Source organism: Pteropus medius, unplaced genomic scaffold (assembly GCF_902729225.1).
Source record: "Pteropus medius unplaced genomic scaffold, Ma_sr-lr_union100, whole genome shotgun sequence".
Classification (NCBI taxonomy): domain Eukaryota; kingdom Metazoa; phylum Chordata; class Mammalia; order Chiroptera; family Pteropodidae; genus Pteropus; species Pteropus medius.
This window is the reverse complement of record NW_024355990.1, coordinates 3,616,159-3,637,432: the sequence shown is the minus strand read 5'-3', so window position 1 is coordinate 3,637,432 and position 21,274 is coordinate 3,616,159. Positions and strand designations below refer to the sequence as shown.

General features: G+C 46.5%; 1 protein-coding gene across 4 annotated transcripts in view; it reads left to right on the top strand.

Annotated features, from left to right (window-relative positions):
* The window catches only part of SEC14L1 (SEC14 like lipid binding 1), a 43,905-nt gene that overhangs the window by 11,104 nt on the left and 11,527 nt on the right, over positions 1-21,274 (top strand). For all 4 annotated transcript variants that reach the window (XM_039859588.1, XM_039859590.1, XM_039859589.1 and 1 more), the window contains 6 exons: positions 14,877-15,026; positions 15,144-15,275; positions 16,375-16,503; positions 17,325-17,559; positions 18,776-18,885; positions 20,245-20,434. In XM_039859588.1, the coding sequence (XP_039715522.1) occupies positions 14,877-15,026; positions 15,144-15,275; positions 16,375-16,503; positions 17,325-17,559; positions 18,776-18,885; positions 20,245-20,434 (946 nt within the window). The remainder of the gene's footprint in view (positions 1-14,876; positions 15,027-15,143; positions 15,276-16,374; positions 16,504-17,324; positions 17,560-18,775; positions 18,886-20,244; positions 20,435-21,274) is intronic.

Sequence of the window (21,274 nt, the reverse complement as noted above, 5' to 3'; positions counted from 1 at the left end):
TGCCTATGTATGTTTTAAAAACCAGGTCCAGAACTAAAATCTACAAGGTACATATTTTAAGAAGTAAATTAAGAGGTTGTTGGCTGTATTGCAGGATTTACGCTATTTATATTTAGAAAGCTCTTCCCCAAACACCTATTAACTTTATTTTACTTTTCTTAACACAAAGATGGTTCAGAATATAAACTCTAACAATTCTAAATTCCAGTTCTCTGGTGAATCAGAATTTCTGGGGTGGGCCCAGCCGTCTGTGGTTCTACAAGCCCGTCAGGGGATTCTGACCAGTCAGGTTTGAGACCCACTGGTTTAGTTCTCCTTAATTTGAATTTTTAGCAAATGGGATGGGAAGGAAGGAAGGTAGTGTCAGTTATAACATTTTAATTTAAAAGTTTTGAGAGGAATAGATTCTTTAACAGACTGTGTAATAGAGACTCTATTACATTATTCTTTCTTTTAGAGATTTAACATCTACCAAAAGACTGTCTGCTTCATGTGCTTCTCCAGACTGCTGTTCTTGAGTTTATTTAGTCATACCAAAGTTATATATACAACATGTGCGTCGTTGAACTTGCCTTAATTTAATTATTTGTATGACTTTATTTCCAAATTATCAGGCGGAGTAGATTTATACTTTTTTTATTGTGGCAAAATATATATAATATAAAATTTATCATTTTAATCACTCCTAAGTTACAGTTCAGTGTTAGTGAACACATTCACATTGTTGTGTAGCTGTCACCCCATCTCTGTCCAGAACATTTTCATCTTCACAAACAGAAACTCTGAATCCATCGAACACTAACTCCCCCCTCCCCTTCCCCCAACCCCCTAGCCCGAGGGAACACCCCCTTTTCTCCTTTATGTCTCTGAATAGGACTATGACTATTCCTTATGTAAGAGGAATCATACAATATTTGTCCTTTGTGACTTGCTTATTTCACTTAGCATAATGTCTCCACTGTTCATCCGTGTTGTACCATGTGTCAGAATTTCTTTCCTTTTTAAGGCTGAATAACCCATTATTTTATGTATATACTACATTTTGTTTATTCATTAATCCATCAGTGAACACTTGGGTTGCTTCCACTTCTAGGCCATTATGTTCACTATACGTTTTTACCATCTTGTTTTTAATTGTAATGTCAACCAAAAATAATTGCATACCTCTTTAGGTTTATTTTTTGGTCTTTTATATTTGATAGATTCCAGACCCAAAAGATAAGTTCCCTGAGGACTTCAAGGACTGTGTTTTATTTCATCTATTCAAAATACATCTTTAATTTACATCTCATGATTACCTTGGCCGTTAGTTTCTTAACAAAGAAAGAATAGCGTCTAAAATCAGGTGAGGAAGGATGAGCTCGGTGGGGATCCCCTGAGGTCAGATGGTGGCCTCCTGCCACACAGGAAAGGAACTGGCAGAGGACATAGCGGTTCAGATGCTCCTGGGTCTGTGAGGTGCAACTTGTATAACAGGCATTGAGTAAATAGTACTTGATAGATATTTTGCTGATGGATTAAACCAGCTCCTGTCAGCCTACTGACGATGGAATTTTTATTCTGGTTCACGAAGCCGGATAATATTTCTATAGCTCATTACATTCTTTTATGTGGGCAAACACATGACATCTTTAAAAGCTGACAGCTGCAATTCTCTGGAACACCCAATGCTTTTCTGAAGTCCACGAATTTATTTTTTACACTCTGGAAAGTAAAATAGTACTCCGCCAAGTTCAACTTGACTTGAAGAGGAACATGCAGAACTCCTATTTTTGTTGTTATATATTTTGTCACATAAAGTTTGCTCTTTAGTAGACAGAAGATCTTATGGCTTAAGAATGGTTTTGGACAATTGTAGCATGTTTTGGATTCCATTGGATCTTGGATCAATCAAGTGACCGCTTTAAATACAAAATTAAGCACACAAAAAACTAAGAGAGAAACCTTTCCTAGCACTCCAGACATTCTCATTTGCCTAGGGCTTTAAGAAATTGTGGCCGGTGAAACATTTGAACTTGAAGGCTTATTGACAGAAGTAAGATATCTTAGGCATAAAGACCTACTTAGAGATGTGCACACCTCTTTTTTTTCTAACTAGTATCCCTTAACTCTCCGACAAGGATTGGTTAATGCTTTTACTTTAACAATTGAAAACATGTAACCGTGTGGAGCTCACTGGATGCCTGTCATATTTATAGCTAAATGCTGTCAGGCAGTATGTGGTTTGCTTTTATGCTTATTTTGGGGGCAACAAATAATACGATTTTAATGGTTGAAAAAGCAAATACAAAAAGAATAGAAGTGGCATTAATATGTAAATCGGGTGTTTGAGCCAAGTGTAGGCTAAGTTACTTCCCAGGCAGGGAGCTGTACAAATAAAGATTTAAATAGAGAAAGTGGTGGGAGTGGTGACTCACCCAGCAGCATCTCTTGGGGGGTGGGGGGGCGGGGGGCGGGGAGCTGCCTAGTGAAAGCAGCTGTATGTACCCTCCCACCAGTTCCCTGCTTGTGCTGAAGGAGGGGTTCGTCTTTAAGGAATTGTCATCCTTCCCATGAAACGTGTGTTGCTTCAGTTTTATGATTGTATGAGTTTTTACCGTTTGTTTTTTAACTAACATTGTAATAAACTGGTCAACACTAAAGGTCCAAGGAAACTTTTCTCTTTTAAAAGAGTTTGTACGTTACTCAAGCTTTCTAAGCAGTTTCTTGGAGTCAGAGATTTCGCTGTGCTTTTTCATTAATCCAGATCAACCAGTCCTTAAACTGGGTTTTGTTTGAAACCCAACCAGAGAGCTTGCGGGGAGAGGGGTAAGCATTCTTGCGGGAGGTACCCTTATCTGCTGCGCTTCACCCGAGGGGCTTGGCGGCTCAGCTCTGTCTATGGCAGCCTTTCTCTACAATGGATCAGTGCTGATCGTCCTTTCTGGTTATTTCAACTGGGTTTTGATGGGTTAGAATGGAAAATAGGGATGTCCGTGTTTTCGGCTTCTGGGTCTGCTTTAGATCTGTGGAAATTAACACAGTGTGTACATTTCGACTGTGCTTTGTCACCCTACAGTGGAAAAGGGGAGGGAAAAGTCTTTTTCTGTTTGTGATTCTGGTGGTCATGTTTCTTTTTCGCGAAGGAAATAGACTTCTTGGTAAACGGTCTTCAAATGCAACTGTATCATGTTTTTAGTTTTAAAACTTTTAAGCTTTTAAAACAATTTATTCTGAGAACGCTAGTTCCGTACGGGGAGCAGGGTGGATCTGGATGCCACAGGGCCGGGAAACGATTCGGAAACTGGGTCTGCCTCCGACGGTGTCACCTCCTGGGCACGCTGCTGGGCATCTGGCTGTGCTGGGCCTGGAGCTGTGAGCAGCCGAGCCCTCTCCGTGTGCTCTGCCCCGAGCGGGTGTGCCGGCCACCACCAAGACCTGGTCGCCTGGGCCCCTGCGGGCAGACGGAGATTGTTGGTGAACCCCCATTTGTGAAACGCTAAGGAGCATATGGAGGTCTAAGAATAATGGTTTAAGGGGCACTTCTGTGCCAGTGCCTCATTTATTGCTCGCACTTACTTCGGGGGGTAGGCTCTTCTTCCCCCCAGCTTTATTGAGATATAATTGACGTGTAACATTGTGTTACTTTAAGACGTACAACATAAAGCTTTGACAGACGTACATCTTGTGAAATGGTCACAACTCTAAGTATAACATCCATCACCTCACAGTTACACATAGAGCTTTTAAGATCTACTCTCTTAGCAGCTTTCAAATATACAGCACAGACTGTTTAGTGTAGTCACCGTGCTGTGATTTATTTGTCTTGTAATCGGAAGTTGGTGCCTTTCGTAGGCTCTGCTCATCTTCTGCTTTACAGATGAGGAAACCGAGGCTTAACTCGCTCCCCAAGGGATCGTCCCGCTGGCTGCCTCGCCCGCTGACGGCGGTGTAGACCACCGAGTTCCACGATTCCGAGCCTCGCAGGGCTGCTCGGACCCTCAGCTCCCCTAACTGTGCACGGGGCAGTTTGCAGTCTTTGCTTCCCAGTCCTCCCCGTTCCCTTCCCCCAGCCCCTCTCCCTCTGACCCGTCTGTGCCCGGTTCCCTGCTGGAGTGTAAGACCCTCTGCCCTCCTGCTCCATCTTTGGTGGCTCCCAGGTGTTGGGGGTTCCTCCAGGATGCACATCACGGCCTTGACCCTCTGGGCTGCGAGGGCTCCGCCGTGCACCGCCTGGGTTGTGCCTTACTCCTGAAGTGACGAAGCGACGCGCTCCAGGGGTGGAGGGCAGGACGGGCGGGTCGCTGAGTCAGACACCTGGTGGTCGGCCCCTGGGGACTCTGAGTTTACAGCAGCCAGCCTGAGGCGCGGTGCCGGGGCCTGTCACATGTCTAGTAGACAGTTGTGCAGATAACCGGGGAACCTTCTGTCCTCAGATCGGTAGCGACTCCCCCGGGGCTGTGGGAACGACAGTCTCACCTGTCTGTTTATCAGGAGGGGAGCCCAGCGATTAGCTTCCTGACTCCACATCTTTCCCTTCCAGGTCTATTGTATTTCTTCATTCTGTGGGAAATGGTAAAGCCACTCACTGGAGCTGCCGGGCTGCCGGTAACCGGAACCCTGGGGACACCTGGTCCCCGGAGGCTTAGCGAGTGCCCCTCTGGCCCCGGCCACGTTTATCCTCAGGGCCGTATTGTCCGCTCCCGGCAACCGAGCATAGTGTCTTTAGCTAATTAATGAGTTCTGTGCCCAGTGAAGTCCCTGTATTTCTTGTATTTACTTCCTGTTACAAAGAGAATATTTTACTCTTAATGCCTAAGTTGAAATAAAATTATTTCTCTCTTTATCTTCTTTTTCTTTTCCTTCTAGAAGAAAGGAGACCTCTATGATATTATTTACACCTAGTTCCTTTTTTTAGATGGCTTATTATAAACATAATTGATTTCCAACCAAGCCTCATGAGATTTACGTCTTGTGCTTTTAGGGCCGTGGGGATATAATTATCATTTTAGTCTGGTGAACACATGGATTTTTTGGGTGCGTTTTCAAAGTACAGTAGGAAAGATAAATGTCAAATGAAAAATTTCAGTTTTTACAGCTTCGCATCGGGAACGGTCCCTTTCTGTTTTTGTGGACGGTCGCGTTGGGGTGTGGACTGTTGGGTGGCCGCGTCCTGACCTAGCATCGGTCCCTTTGTACTCTCTGAGAAGTTTGTGTGCGACATGGGTCAGTGGCCACATTTTTCGAATATTGTGCTTATTCTCCGTCAGGGCCTGCTAAACGTTACTTTTTCTTTTTTTTTTTTTAACATCTTCCACAGTTCTGTCCGTTGAAGCGATAGAAACCGGGGCTCAACGAGACTGGGTAACCTTCCCAGTCTGCTGGCGGAGCTGGGGTTCGAAGCCAGGCCACCTCTCCCAGGGCCTGTGCTCCGAGCCACAGTGCCACCTGTACCCGGAGTGGGACAGACCTGGGTTCAGGTCCCGGCACACTGCTTCAGCCCCTGTGTCCTCGTTTTAAAGTGGGAACAGACTCACCCAGTAGAAAGATCACGCCAGATAAATACCTTAACCTGAGTGACCCCGATGTTGGTGCCTGTGTCCTAGATGCTCAGTGAAGCTGCAGGTTTGGTAGTCTGCCCCTGACCCATCTCTCCCCTGGCGGAAGTCCTTCACGGGCCGGGCCCTTGTCTTACACTCTTGTGTCCCCAGCACCTGCTCTTCAGGGCTTGTCCTGGGAAGGAGGGAGTGTTTCTTGAATAAATGATGTTATGGATTTGTCTAGGTTCTTCTTAAAAGACGTTTGTCTTTTTGTTTTTCTATAACATGAACAGTTAATAGGTTTTTACCTTTGGCCAAGGTATTATTGATGCCTTTTCTTTTAATATTTAATAGAGTTGATGTTTTAGAACAGCCAAGGTTTACAGAGAATTGAGCAGGTAGTACAGAGAGCTTTTATGTGCCCCTTTACAGTCTCCCTTGTCATTAACATCTTGTGTGATGTGTTTGTTTCAGTCGGTTCAAGTCTGTAGTTTACATTGGGGCTCACTGTATTGTGCAGGTCTATGGGTTTTGACAAATGCGTCATGTCATGTGTCCACCATTACGCTGTCATACAGAGTCGTTTTACTGCCTGAGAATCCTCTGTACTCTGCTTCCTCGTCCCTCCCTCTGCCCTCCCAACACGTGGCAGCCACTTTGTATTCTCTCCATAGTTGCGCCTTTTCCAGAATGTCATATAGTTGGGATTCTATTTATAGGCAGCCTTTTCACTCAGGCGTCTTCCATTAAACCATAATTCTTTCCATTTCCTCTGTGTCTTTGTGGCTTGATAGCTCATTTCTCTTTACTGGTGAATAGTATTCCGTTGTCTGGATGGACCACAGTCTGTTTACCCATCGCCTTCTGCAGGACATCGTGGTGGCTCCCGGTTTTTGGCAATTAGGACTAAAGCCTTTGATGCCACATTCCTTTTCAAACACTGTCGCGATTTCCTGCTCTGTGTTGAATGGTGACAAATCAGGTCACTATTAGAAATGCTTCTGTGAGTTGGCCTGCTAATTAAAACTATATGAATTTATGTTTTTATTGTTTTCTCCAGTTTTATAGAGGTGTAAATGACATAATAAACTGTACATTTTTAAGATATATAGTTGGTTAAATTTTGACATAGGTGTGTATACCCGTGAAACTGTCGCTGTAATTAAGATAATGGACATATCCATCACCCCAAAAGTTTTTTATGCCCCATTGTGCTTTCCTCTTCCCACGTCCAACACACCTCCACCTCCAGGCAACCACTGATTTGCTGTTACTATAAATTAGTGTATATGTCCTAGAATTTTTCAGGAATAGAATCAGATATACGCGATTTTTTTTTTTGCCTAGCCTTTTTGATTCGGCGTAGTTATGTTGGATTCATTCTCGTGTGCGTGAATAGTTACGATGTCATATTGCTGAGACGTGTCCCACTGGGTGGTCATGCCCCGACTTGTTCATGTTATTGCAACATAAAACATTGGCATTCAAAAAAGATTCTACTTTTTGATTCCGTAATACCTTCCTAAGGTTTCGAGTCTGTTAGAATCGAGTAACACCTATAATTTATTTTAAAATCTAGATTAACATTTGTAAAGTAGGAAACAAAGGGATGCTTGTCAGGCTCTCAGCAAAAAAGTAAAAAAAAGAAAGAAAAACAGTTCTTAAAGTTATATTCAAGGTCAAAAACAAAAGTAGATCTGTGGCTCTTGGGAGCAGGAGAGGGGAGGGGTGAAGAGGATGAAGTTGGGGAGCACTGAGCAGGAAGGGAGTTTGCACTGTGTGGGGAGGGGGAGCTTCCAGAGGCGGAGGGGGGCCTCTGGCCTGATGATGGTCCTTCCGCCTCCAGAATCTCTTCAGAAGAGGCCTTTGAGCCTCCTCAGTAAGGTGTCCTTGAAAGAATTTGCGCTGTTTACTCTCGAGTTAGCTTTATGATGGTTATGAGTTCGCTTTATGATGGTTATGAGTTCAGAGGCTGCCTGCTTTTTAAAAAATTCTTTTTGATGCCAGAAATATTCCAACAGGAGGTACAGCCTTCTATTCTGCATCTAGACAAAAGGCTTTCAGTGACACAGCCTAGTCGATTAAAACAGATTTGAAACTCATACTAGTATAATTAGTTTATCAATAAGTATGAATGACTCTGGGTTTCGTGGAGAGAAGAAATTTATAAGACTTATTTAGGGTATCTGCCACCAGAGCCCCACAGGCATTCTAAGGGCAGTAATGAGGACAAAGATGTGTAGTTGTCAGGTGAAAATGTTCTTTGCAGAATGAAATTATTCATTGTAAGCCAGGCAAGAAAATCAGAGCAACTTCTTGAACTTGACACGTGGCTGGTGAAACTGAGGAACTGAATTTTAATGATGTGTACTTTAAATTGAAACAGCCACACGTGGCCAGTGGCCGCCAGGTTAGACAGCTGGTTCGGAGCCCATCCGTTCATTGAGTGGAATGGCGGGCTCATCCCGGGCTTATCCTGCTGTTCAAATCCCCTCTTTCCTCCCCTCCTCCCCACTTCTCGTTTCGGTTAAATGTACGTAGTCAGGTCTGTGTATGTAAGTCAGGTGTGCATTTGTTGAGACACTGCTGTGTCGTGGAGGACAGTTTAGTTAAATACAAATAAATATATCATTAAGTGGCAATGCATTGGCTTTATAATTCTCTTTCGTTGAAAGATTTTTGTTTTTCACAGTTTTAACCGGTTGTCATTTAAAATAACTTGAATCGTTAGGAGAGGATTTCGTGGGGCCTGTTACAGCTAATCTGTTAAGGAGCGGGCAGACTGACCTACTGCCCCCTTTTGTACGCAAGCTAAAAATGACTTTTACATTTTTTAATGAGAAAACTTTGAAAGAATAATATTTCAGGACATGGGAAATGATATTCAAATTTCAGTGTCTATAAATACAGTTTTATTGGAGCACAACTCTAGTAATTTGTTCACTTATTTTCTGTGGCTGCTTTTGTCTTACGAAGGTAGAGTTGGATGTTTGTGACAGAGACTGTCTGGCCCCGTAAAGCTGAATATTTACTGTCTGGCTCTTTACTTACAGAAAAAGTTTGTTCACTTCTTTCTTAGGTTTTGAAAGGCTTTTCTGCAGAAATCGGAAACTTACTAGAACATTGGACCCTTTGTATTTAACAGGAAGTTTGATGGTAGATGATAATCAATTGGATTGAAGCTCATTTGTTTAGATTTTGAATAATGCATCTATAGGCAAAGGGATTTGTGAATAAATGAATAAAATTCAAAGCACTTGGAGGCACAGTTCCCAGACTGTGCTCTGAGGCCCCCCGGGGCGGCAGAGTGCTGCAGGAGATTTTTAATGTTCGACGGGAAATAGCGACGCTGTGCAAACTCCTAGTTCACGGTGCTTCACCGTTTTATGATTGGACCACACTGCGTTTCTTTTGATGATGTCATATCTTTGCGAAGCTGGGTTCGCCGTGGTCGCTCTGTTAGAAAGCCAGCCTCACTTAAGAATCGGAACAACACGTAGCGAGACTGGCAGTGTCCAGTGTGGTTCCGAGGCTGGGCGGTGCCCAAGAGGCGCCCACGTCCTCACAAATCATTCTGGTTTTTGAAGAATGAAACAAGGACTTGGATTTGAAGTGTACTCTTTTTTTTCAGATGGTCACTGAGTTATTAGGACAAATGCTTTTTAAGTTGTTTGGACCTTGATTTATTTAATAAGTAGTATTTCTTTTGGCTTCATGACACTCTGAAAAGGTGACAGGGTGCTGACATTTGGAAGCCTCTGCCGTGGAGCACCACGTGACAGGGCTCAAGGACAAACGCTCCCCAATAAGCCAGTCCCAAGTCCTCATGATTATCTTCAAGACAGCAAACAAAGCATGGAGCCCTCAGGCTGTCGTCGAGATGCCAACCTCGAGATCTTTCAGAAATGTGACGCAGGTGAACAGATGTGGGCCTCGATTTTCTAGTCTGAATTAAAATGCAGAAGGTGCCGTTCGTCAAACATATAGACGATTCTTTATTTGAAAGCTCGGTAACACTGTTTTAAATTGCACTGACAAGTTTCCGGTGGTCTTCCAGCATTCTAGAAGGCCTTGCTAAATCAGGGAGTTGGCTGTACAGTGGGTTCAGCAAGGACAGGAGGAATAGTGTATGTTTGTCATCTACCAGGAACTGTAACCCGAAACTGACCTCCTGGTATGCATTACATCTAAGATCTGAGTGATAGTCTGGCTTTAGCCAAATGTAGATTTAGATGATTATTTCTGCGCTTTGCGTAATTTTCTCTCCTCCTGCTTGTTCGGTCCTTATAGCAGTGGTTCAAATACTTAGAGGCCATGGTACTCTTTGCCGAATATTGTGAAATACTGATATATAGTCATTTCTCCCCTCTGAGGCAGGACGGTTTGTCAGCAGGATGCACGACTGTTGTATGTGCAGTGTAAAATCACAACCACAGGTCACTGTCCTTTGGGGATACGGTGACGGGTCGGGGGCACTGGCACATTTTATGGGTGATGTCCCAGTTCTTTGCTGTTTGCCTGCTGCTCCTGTGTACCCCCGCCTTTGTTCCTTTGCCCGCTGATTTTGGAGGATCCAGGGGGTCATGTATCCACGTATTTCTGTGCCCCAGACGGTCAGGAAAGTTTGTAGTGGAAAAACCCATTCGGTGCCGTTTTGCGTTGCTGCGGAAGGAGGAGACTGTTGTCAGCCGCCCGGGGTCCGAGCGCGTCACCCGCCAGGACGCCATCTCCCAGGTAGAGTCCAGTGTCTGTCGGGCATCACTCACCTGGATTATCGTAAGAGGTCAGGAAAAAACTCTACTACTGTGTGTTTTCAGACACTATTCAACAATATTATAATATGGGAAAATCAGATTACTGACCTTTCTGTAGAATTAACACTTTGTGCATGTGAAGTCTTTTAATTTCGTGGGTCATTTTTACCAGATTCTTTAGCATTGTGTCTTCGTCGTTTGCCGGTCGTCACCTGAAGGTCAGTTAAGGGCAGGCGGTAAAGGTGGGGTCCATTGTGGGCTGACGGTCACTGGGTGGGGTGACCTTGCCTCAATGCAGGCCCGACACCAAATCGGCACAAATGCCCCGAGTCCCTGCGCTGTGTCCTAAGGGGAAATATGTGGATTTTAGAAGGAATTTGAAGTTTTTCCTGTTTTAACAAAAACGGTTCGTGTTTAGAGTTCTCAAGGCAAAGGAGTGGGTACGCGGAGGAAGCAAAGTCCGCTCCCGTTGCCAGATCCCTCACGTCGCTCACCAGTGTTTGCCCATCCCCTCCCTTTACTGTACACATCGAAATGGCTCCTTCATCAAAAATAAATATAGCTGTTTTATGAAATGGAGCGGTAACCGTGAGAGTGGGTGTTGGGAGGGAGGGCTGGTAAAGGGAATGTGTTCCTGGTTGAAAAAAAGGTAAAACATTTGGAGTCACAGACGTTTCGGTGCGCGGCATATGAGCGGCTCGCTCCATCTGTCCCCAGTATTCGTCGTGCTCATCCTTCCGCGAGGAGCTCCTAGGAAGGAAACGGTCCTCTCTGATGTGGTGGGTACTTCAGCATCTGTCATGGTTCTCTTAGGTGCCCCTTCCGTAGCCCTGACCGCACCATTGGTCAGACTCCCATCTTTTCCAGACTCAGCAGTGCGTTCTCAGGAGCATGAAATTTGAGGTTTTTAAATTTCAAGTGTGTTTGATTGCACAGGGAAATGGCTTGGGGTATATGACATTTTTACAGGTTTCTTTTTTAGTTTCACTATAATCATTATATATTCTTGCTCGATGTCCTCAGTGGGTATTCCAGGCTGTTCTGACTCGATGTCTTGGTTTAGCCGATGGCTGGCGCTTGCGGGAACCGACTCTGCGGGGCCTGGTGTAACCGCGTGTCGTTGTGCCGGGTTCGTTTGCTCGTAGCCTTGGTTTGAAAGCAGCTAATCTGGGCTCAGTAAGTACGTGGGTGAGCGAAGTGTGTCATAACTACCTGGGGTATAACTTTTTAAAGGGCTCCAATTTTCACGAATTTAAATTTTTCTTAAAAGCTTATTAAGTGTGAATACGTTTGTTCAAAACTAGCACGCGCTTTGGAAGCGCGGTTTACCAGCCGACTGAGAAGAAGCTCTCAGGGGTAGAGGTGGGACTGGGGGCCCACACGGGCCTGACTGTGACAAAATGCAGCACCGGGGCCCCCAAGCTCCCTGGGTAGCTGTCACTTCAGTATCTGGAATTGGCTTCCATGTTTGTATTGTATGCTTTTGAGTTTCAGCGACAGACCATGGCGCGTGAAGCTATTCACAGAGCGACCTCCCGCGTGCCAGCGAGGTCCAGGCAACCGGACCGCCTGTGAACAGGGCCGGGGAAGGGTTCTCTGGACTTTGTCCGTGCTTCGCTCCCCTGCGGCCCTCGTTTCCTCCCACCGCAGTGTTCCCTTCTCCCTGGGTGACGTCCCTGCAGCTCCCGCTCTTGAAGACCCTGTGCGGACGGACACGCACGCACGTCCTCTGACCGCCCGGCCCCAGGTGGCCCCCCAAGGCCTTAAGCAGTTTTCCTGTCACACGGCTCGTGTGACCTCTAGCGCCTCCTCTCTGTCCTCTTTTCCGTTGTCCTCTACGGTGCATGTTTTCATGTCTCCCCTTTCTGATGAGCCCCGGTCCCGCGTCTTCCACTCCGTGTCCTCCAGAACCCCAGCGTAGCGCCTGTATCCCAGAGGCCCTCTCTACGTCTCTGTCATTTCGATAGTGAATGAATTACAAAATTTTGACTCTGAGGGGCTTTGGTCAGTTTGCCACATTTTCTTGACATGTTGTATATTTGTTTCTTTGAGCCACTGGCAACTTCTAAGAGATACTTAAAGCATAGTTTGGTTTTTCATTGATTATTTCCAGGGTAAAAGCAGATCTGTTTATAAGTGCATTTGATGGTCGTAATCAGTGCCGTAGAATATCGAGGTTGTCGTATGAAAAGCAGCCAACTTAGTTTGTTGGCTGAATTAAATCAAACATAGTTCGGTTTAAAGGCAGGCTCTTTAAATGGGAATTTCTTTTAAATGGGTTTTCCTGGCAGAATGTAGTGTTAAGCTCATTAATTCTCAAGTTGAAATGTCTTCACTAAAATATGGTTTTCTTTTGCACAGAACAAGCTTTTAATGTCAAAACTACATTCAGAGGTTGGCTGAAAACTGCAAGTGCCGTTGCCAGGCTCCCACACTGCAGGCCCAGAAATCCCTTGCGAAGGGAAGAGGGGGTGTGGGAAGGTGGGAGGAAGCTGGCTACCCAGAAGGCGGCTGCTCTGGGGGCAAACGAGCAAGGCCCCAGTCTCGTTTTTATTATCGAAACAATTGCTAGGTTGAACAAAAAGCAAATGATTGCGGTAGTTATTTCTCTTACAAAAGTAATTTTTCCTTTTAAGATGAGACATCAAAGAACACTGCTTCCTCTCTGAGATCACTTCTGAAAGAGTGTATTTGTTCGCCCTTGATTTTTGAGTTCGATAAACGTTGAGCGTGATTAGGAAACGACTTGATAATATTGCGGATAGTTTGCAAAAAAGTAAGACACCTGAGAGTCACTGCCGCTCTCCTGCTGCGGTGCTTTGAAGCCGGCAGGGACCGAGGCCTGGGTTTCTTCCTCAGCCCCCCGCAGGGGTGGCTCCGCGCAGAGGTGAACTCGGAAGGCCTGCGGATGTGGCACCGTGGCCCACACAGAGCTTGAAAAGGTGGGAGGCTTCACCTAAACGTCCAGATTGCCGGCTTCTCCCGGAAACCCAGAAGCTGGGACTCTCTGGGCCTGCCTCCCCTGGGAGGGACAGTGCTCGAAGCCGGGCGGGGGCCCCGCTGGGCCGCACACCTGTCCTGCCACCTTGGTCCTAGAGCATCGGGCAAACCTAAAATTTGTATACGTTTTCATGCATTAGATGCGACAGCGTCATAGTTCATCAGTTCTGTGCAAAAGCACTGCTAGTTTACATGTGCGCTTTTCCCCCCAAACTTACCTTTTCATAATAATTTTTTTCCCAACTTTTTATGTTGAAAAATTTTCGTTTTTAAAAAAGTGATAGAGTGAACACCCGGATACATTTCACCTAGATAAATGAACACGATGCTTTATCTCTTTCTGTTATTATCATAGCACTTTGCCCTACGTACCCAAACGTCATTGCCTGGGAAGACTGTCCTAGAGAGCTGGCCTCGCTACCGCACCCAAGGACTTTCACGCCCACAGAGTAGTAGTGTTTAATAGTAGTGCACGGTCACGCTTCCATAAGCAGTCATTATTTCTATTTTTATTTCAGTCCAAGAGCCAGTGCAGCCTTGCATCTGATAGCCCTCTCTTTAGTTGCCTTTATTCTAGACAGTTGTCTGCTTTTTTGGTTCGTCTTTCAAAACACTGACCTTTTTTTTTTTTTTGAGAGTCCAAGCTGGCTGTTTTGTAGAATGTCCCGTAATTCGGATCTGTGTGATCGTTTCGTCACGATTAGCTTCTGGTTCACCGTTTTTGTTGTGAGAGTTGCATGGGCTGTGCTTCGTTCGCCTCACTTTAGGTGGTCGGTTGCCCTAAATTCAGCCATGTGTCCCTTTGTACCTGTCCCTTTGTTCCTCTGTAATCTGCAGCATGGTAATTGGAGACTGTGAGGTCTCTTGCAGCAACCAGCCCTCAGTAGCATCCCTTGGCGATCCCCGTGGGAATCGGTGGTTGCAGGATGGCGATTTTCTAATTCTCTTCCTTCTTGTGGTTATTTTTCTGTAAAATTTCCTTCCCTGCCCATTTTGCTTGAGTATCTATAACTACATGGTTTATAATACTTTACCGTCTTTTTTTTCTTTCTGGTGCTCAAATTATCCCAGAATTGGCGAGTAGAACCCCATTCGGGCTGCTTCCCGTGTCCCTTTGACGAGTCCCTATCAGTCATTTGACACTTTCCTCACTTTCTGTTAACAAACACTTCGGGCTCACTTTGACCTTTCTTTGCTCCAGACTTGTAATCAGCCATTTCTCCAAGAGGGTTCCGTTTTAGTAGGGAATAGTGTTTAGAAACCAACGTCTGGATGCCAAGTTTGCTCATCACTACTGAGGTGTCATTGCTGTAGGTCCTTGTTATGGATAGAGCTAGATCACGTATTAATGATTTTAGTAAAATCGGAATGCTGCTGTTTTTCCAGAGGCTGATTTTGATAGGGATTACGTTGAACCTCTGTAGCCTCGTGGGGAGAACTGGTGTCTCTGTTACGTCCGGTCCTTGAAAGTCAAACGTCTTTTTAGTGAAAGCTTAAGACGTGAAGATGGAGATAGCTGTATGTCTTGTTAAGAGACGATTTCATTCCACGGAAAACATCAGTGACAAACTGTCAATTCCTCTTTTCAAACACGTACCCATAGGCCTATGAGAGGAGATTTCCGACGTGTCCTCTGATTCCGATGTTTGTGGACAGCGACACCGTGAATGAATTCAGGAGTGAAGACGGGGCGATCCACGTTATAGAAAGGCGCTGCAAACTGGATATAGACGCACCTCGACTGCTGAAAAAGGTGATCGAGGGACCCCTGAGAAAGCAGCCCCCCGAAACCGAAACGAATGTGCTTATGGCTTCTCTCTCAATTGGGCATTATTAATACATCTTTTTTCTCTTTATTCCTTTTTTAAAGATTGCAGGAGTCGATTATGTTTATTTTGTCCAGAAAAACTCACTGAATTCTCGGGAGCGTACTCTGCACATCGAGGCCCACAACGAAACGTTCTCTAACCGGGTCATCATCAACGAGCACTGCTGCTACACCGTGAGTAGCCCGCGACCCAGGGGACCGAGAGCGTGCTGGCAGGTGGCTTCCAGGAGTCCTTTGGCCGTCGCCTGAAGCAGTGCAGTTCTTTGTCTTGGAGGGCAGTTCTTCATCAGATACTGTCTCTCGTTTCCGGTAGAGCAGCAGGTAGCCGGTGCGGTTTACGCAGAGTAGATGACACTGTGGTCGCCGTTAAGGTAGCCAGGTGATGCCCCAGCTTTGGGTTTTAATACTGCTTTCCCAGGCCACTTCTTTTCTGGCCCCACTGTGGCACCTTAGAGACACACACTGGGGGACCCGAGAGGCTGTGTACCGTCTCCGGGCGCCTACCCCGCTGTTTCGGGAACTTCTCTTACCAGATTGTTAGAATCACCTCCCGGGTCTCCGCCTGAACCCTCACCCTCCTGCAGTCTGTAACGCCCCCTCCAGAGTGAGCCGTTGACGGTCCCTCAGCTCGGGCCTCGCTGTCTGCAGGCTCAGAACTCTGCAGCGTGTGGGCATTTCGCTCAGAGGAAGTCACACCTCTGCTGTCCCGCTCGCCTTGCTGTTGCCGATCGGTCGGCGAGCCTCCCCTCCGGGCCTCCGCGTGGGCGCCCCCTCTGCAGGGACACTGTGCCCCCAGGCCTCCCCCTGCCCCCACTTCAGTCTTGGCTCAGGCTCCGTCCTCGGTGCCCCGGCCCTGAACGCCCCGCGTGGTCCTGCAGCCTGCCCTCCCACAGTACCTTTAGCCGCGCTCCATCTTTCCTATTTTCCGCGGCGCTCACCTGCCAGCAGCCGTGTAATTTCTTACCTGTGATACTTCCGGCTCATTGGCCCCCGCCGCTTCGTTAGTGACGGAAAGCACCGTTCAGTAAACAAGGAGCGTGCCGAACCAGCCAGGAGCGAAAACGAGGCTCTCCTTGTAGCAGTCATTTTTAAAATAGTTTGGTCTTTTCATGGTTTTGAACCTCTCTGTAATTTTTCCATCTGCTCCTTTCATGACAGTAACGTCATTAGTAAAATAAGTGTTTTCCTCTGGTTACCGGCTCGCCAAGGAGCGAACACGTGATCCTCTCAGTTGTCAGTGTGGTTAATGGGAATGCTTTCTCCTTTAACCCAGGTTCACCCTGAAAATGAAGATTGGACCTGTTTTGAACAGTCTGCAAGTTTAGATATCAAATCTTTCTTTGGTTTTGAAAGTACAGTGGAAAAAATTGCAATGAAACAATACACCAGCAACATTAAAAAAGTGAGAATTCAAGTCGTCTCAGGGGACTTTGTTAAGGGGGGGGGGGGGGAGGCAAGGCTTGGGAAAGGGAGGGGGGAAATGGCTGGAGAAGCAGCTTGATCTTTCGGGGGCTGGCAGTGAATCCCCGCTCCGGTGTCGGCTGTTTTACCTGAAAAACAGCGGCGCTGGGGCATTGTGGTGGCCTTCCTGCAATCCCAGAGAAAGGCGCCGCCGGAGGAACCGTCAGGGAGGCCGGTGCAGGTTGTCGGCACAGGCCTGCACCGGCGTCCTGTGTGCCAGACCTGCGGGGGAAGAGGCTGAGTGATGGGTGGAGTAGGAGCAGCAGCTCTGCACGAAAAGCACAGCTACCACACCACTGGAAGGCTGTGTCTCTTGAGGCAGGGGGTCCTGCTCACGGCAGGGGCAGGGGTCCCCAGGCCTCGGGTCGTTTGCTTCATCTCCAGGGGAGAATTTTCCTTCTCGTTTTTACGCTGCTGTTCATGACTGTGGAAGTTTGGTTTTGAAATGTGTCAGTCTGGGAGCGAGTGCTTTTTGAAGGCTCATTTTATTTTTAGGGCTTTGGAAAAAATTTCCAAATTTGCAAGTATGGTACATCATGCTTTTAATTAGTCATAAAAAATTCCATCTTCTTAGATCTTACTTCCTAGACTTCTGGAGAAGAGGAAGTGAAATTTTGGAAACAAACACAAAGGCTTTTGTCTTTTCTTTTTCTTATTTATTCTATGGCCGTTGAGGTTTTATTCGTGTTTTAAAAACCTGTGAGGGATGAATAACTCAAAATTCGAATATATACTAACCTTAAAATGGGTTTTGTTTTAAAGGGAAAAGAAATAATCGAATACTACCTTCGCCAGTTAGAAGAAGAAGGCATAACATTTGTGCCTCGCTGGACTCCGCCCTCCATCACGCCCTCCTCAGAGACCTCCGTGTCGTGCGGGAAGCAGGCGGCGGCCTTGGCCGTCGCGGTCCCAGAGGCTGCGCTGAAGGAGGGGCCGAGCAGCGAGGCCCTCGGCAACGCGAGCGGGGCCCCCGAGCCCGTGGCGACCACCCCGGACGGTAGGTTCGCTCTGAGAGCAAGACGGGATCGTATGGAAAGAGGACGTGGACCTCGATGCTGTCCGCTTCCCCTCGCTTACATAGCACGTTCACTTTATTTTTCCTTACATTGAAGAAACTTAGAATTGTTTTTTTAATGGGCAGAAAGGGTTCTATCAAGTTATGAAACCAGGAAGTGTTTTTTATTTATTTTAGTAGACGGTATCTTTAGTGAATGTAAGGTAGCAACTAACCCTTTTAACAAACAATTACATCATCATGTTTCATGCTTACCATGTGCCAGGCGCTATTGTAAGCTCTTTGTGACTATTTACTCATCTCCTGATGGTTGCTTTTAGGTAGGAAATGCTTATTATCCTCATTTTTATATGAGTTAACTGAAGCACAAAGAAACTTAGTAACTTGCACAGAATCACGCAGCCATTAGTGGCAGGGCTGGGGTTAGCCCAGCGGCTGGCTCCAGAGTCTGCATTTAGCCACTGGGCTGTGCTGCCTTTGATGTGTGTTAAACACACGTGCGCACACGCAAACCACACAACTTTTGTGTTTCTCAGAGTGATGCCCATTGTAAAATAAGAAAACACAAGAAAATTCTACCAGTCGAGAGGCTTAAACTACAGGTATTTTGCTTTCCCTACATTCTTCTCGGTGGCTAAGCTGTCATTTGTTAGCTTTCAGCAGGTGGCAGATACCCTTATTGGTTTGGGGACATGTTCTGTTTTTCACCTTGTGAATTTTTCTGTGTTCTACTTAATTCGAGATCTCACTCTTCCAGTTTGTTACCTTATCATGAAACAGATTTCTTGTATTCTTGAACACAGCTCTGTTCAAAGTAGGTTGGATTCATTTATTTTGTTTGTTTGTTTTTAGTTTTAATATCATGTCAACCCTCTTTGTATAACTTTGAATTAAAAGTCATTAAGTGTCTGTTACAGGCCTCCTTCCATCGTGAACAGTATGAGATTTTACATGCAGAGGTGACCTGGTCACCGGGGTATAATTGACCCAGCAAGCTCGCCTGTGGCTCGGTCAGCAGCTTGACGTTAAAGACCACCCTTGAGGTTCTCCAGGGTGGCCTGCGTCAGTCTGCTGTCCCTCCGTTGTCACTGAGGTCCAAGGCTCTGGGACCGTACTTCACCTTCACTGATAGGACCTTGGAATACTTCAGGTTCTAGTGTTCTTTGTTGTAAGTGGTTTCGTGTCATTTCTATTGCAGACAAACTGGACGCAGACTACATTAAGCGGTACCTGGGTGACTTGACTCCGCTACAGGAGAGCTGCCTGATCCGGCTTCGCCAGTGGCTCCAGGAGACCCACAAGGGCAAGGTGAGACTCGGCACCCTGTCTGTGACACCCGTCTTACTTCCTGAGAGTGCCCAAGCGCCATAGCTGGGCCGTCCCTTCCCATAAAAGCCATCGAACCCACGTCCGTGTGTGCGGCACCCGAGCCCCTCGTGGTGGTTGCGATGCCCTCCTGTGATCAGCTGTGTCGTCCTGGGTTTCACAGACTGGCCTCGCTCCAAAACGTGCCTGGAAGGTTCAGAAGGTTCACAGGTTATTCAGAGACTAGAAATGTTCGAGCTTTGGTTTTGAGGTTTTCGGTGAGGTTTTAGCCTCATAAGGAATCAGATTTTTGTAATGAGCTTCATACTAATGGGGGGCTGGTAGCGAGCAGAGACAGGTTTGTGCGTCTGGCCAGTTGCTGGCGTTGGCTCAGTAAAGGGGAGCCAGGCATTCCATGCACCCAGCCTCCTCCCCAGTCCTGTCAGCCTCGGTGACTGGAGCCCAGATAGCTGAGCCTTAGTGTCACGTCCTGAGAATGTAGACACCATGACAGTAGCTGCCATTCGTTGTGCTCTGACCATGTGCTAGACACTCTTAAGATCCACAACAAATCTCCCTAACAGCCCTGTGAGGTGGGCGCGACTTTTATCACCCGTTACACATATGAGGAGACCAAGGCCCAGAGACGTTAAGTAACTTGCCCGAGGTCTTAGGCTAGTGAGCGGTGGGGCCAGGGTCTGAGGCCAGGCCATTTGGTTCCTGAACCCACGTTCTGAATCACTTCCGGATCGTGGTGGTCCTCTCTCCGTGAAGACGATGCTGTCGCAGTCCTTTGGGCTGTTTGCCCAGGAGTGGGCAGTTAGGAGGCTCTGGCTGCGCTCAGGACTCATGTCCCGTGGCCCAGTGGTGTGCATTAGCGTGTGGCGTGGAGGGAGACGGGGCGTGCAGTGACACTCAGGCACGGTCTTGACCTTGATTCTCAAAGAAGCCGACATACTGATGCCAGTAGTGGAACCTAGAGACGGTTTCTGTGTTGGGGACGCCACCACCACTACCAAAACCAACATTTTTTCTAGCTTTTTATGTATTATATGTAGAGAGAGAAAAAACTGCACAGATCGTAATTCATAGATCAGCTCAGTGAACTTTGAAGCATTTTATGTTTAAGAAATTATTTGTGCCATTGCTGTACTTGGCTAAAACCGAAATGGAATACTGTAAAGATTATTCAAACTAATGCTGATTTTCTAAAGCACGAGGGAAGGCTAATTTTAAATAGTGCAGTAACGCAGCCCACTCTTGATGAAAAATGAGGGTTTTAGAGTCTTATTCCCTTGGTAACTTGGTTTTTTCCCTTAGCAACTTTTAACATCGCTTAGAAACGTCTCTTTCTCTCAATAGATCCCAAAAGATGAGCATATTCTTCGGTTCTTGCGTGCCCGGGACTTCAACATTGACAAAGCCAGAGAGACCATGTGCCAGTCTTTGACGTGGCGAAAGCAGCACCAGGTGGACTACATCCTCGATACCTGGACCCCTCCCCAGGTCCTTCAGGACTACTACGCGGGGGGCTGGCACCATCACGACAAAGGTGAGCGTGGGCTTGGCATTCGGGGTGTGCTTAGCGACCTCCTTCCGCAGAAATTCGGCGGGCCCTTGAGTGCACCGAGCCTGCCCTCTCCCAATCCGAACAAACTGGTGCCCGTTCTGTCATGCAGGGGCCACATCCCGACACCGCCCCCCACCCCGAAGCCCCCCATGGAGGGCTGAGACTGTCGGCCGCTTCCTCGTGGCTCACGTTGCCCGTGCGAGTTACTAAAGCTCTTTTCTGAGTTAAGCGGAGTGTTTGTGACTTGCTCAGAAAACCAAAACCTGGTCGGCTGTTGTTTTCAAGAGCACAGTGCTGGTAAAGGAACTTCTCAGTGACTAAGCTCCTGCGTTATCACCGAAAACATATGGCCAGTGTTCTTCACCGGAGCAGTGCAGTGCTTCGGCTCTGTTTTGGGAGTAGGCAAAACACCAGCCAGAGACGGAACACACCTAAAACAGAGACTGATTTGCAAGCAAGTCACTTGGATGGTTTTACACCCCATGCCTCGCAGGAGAGCCTGCATCGTCACAGGCATGCTCACTGCTTCCTGACTCAGTGTGGGGGCGGACAGAATGGAGAGGCCACAGGGATCGCTCTGGAACCTTCTTTTTCACCTCCAAACAGGTCCTTTCAAAACTTAGCAGCTCTAAATAGTCCATTTTTCTGACTTAATCTTTTGTACTAATCCAGATTAATTTTGACTTTGTTGATTTTTACTAGAATTACGTATTTATTCCTCTTTCTGATCCTCGAAAGATTAAGTAGTTTGGTAGTAAGACATTTAAAAACGTATCTTAATAACATTGGGAAAGGCTTTATAAATCTCCTTTCAACAAGATT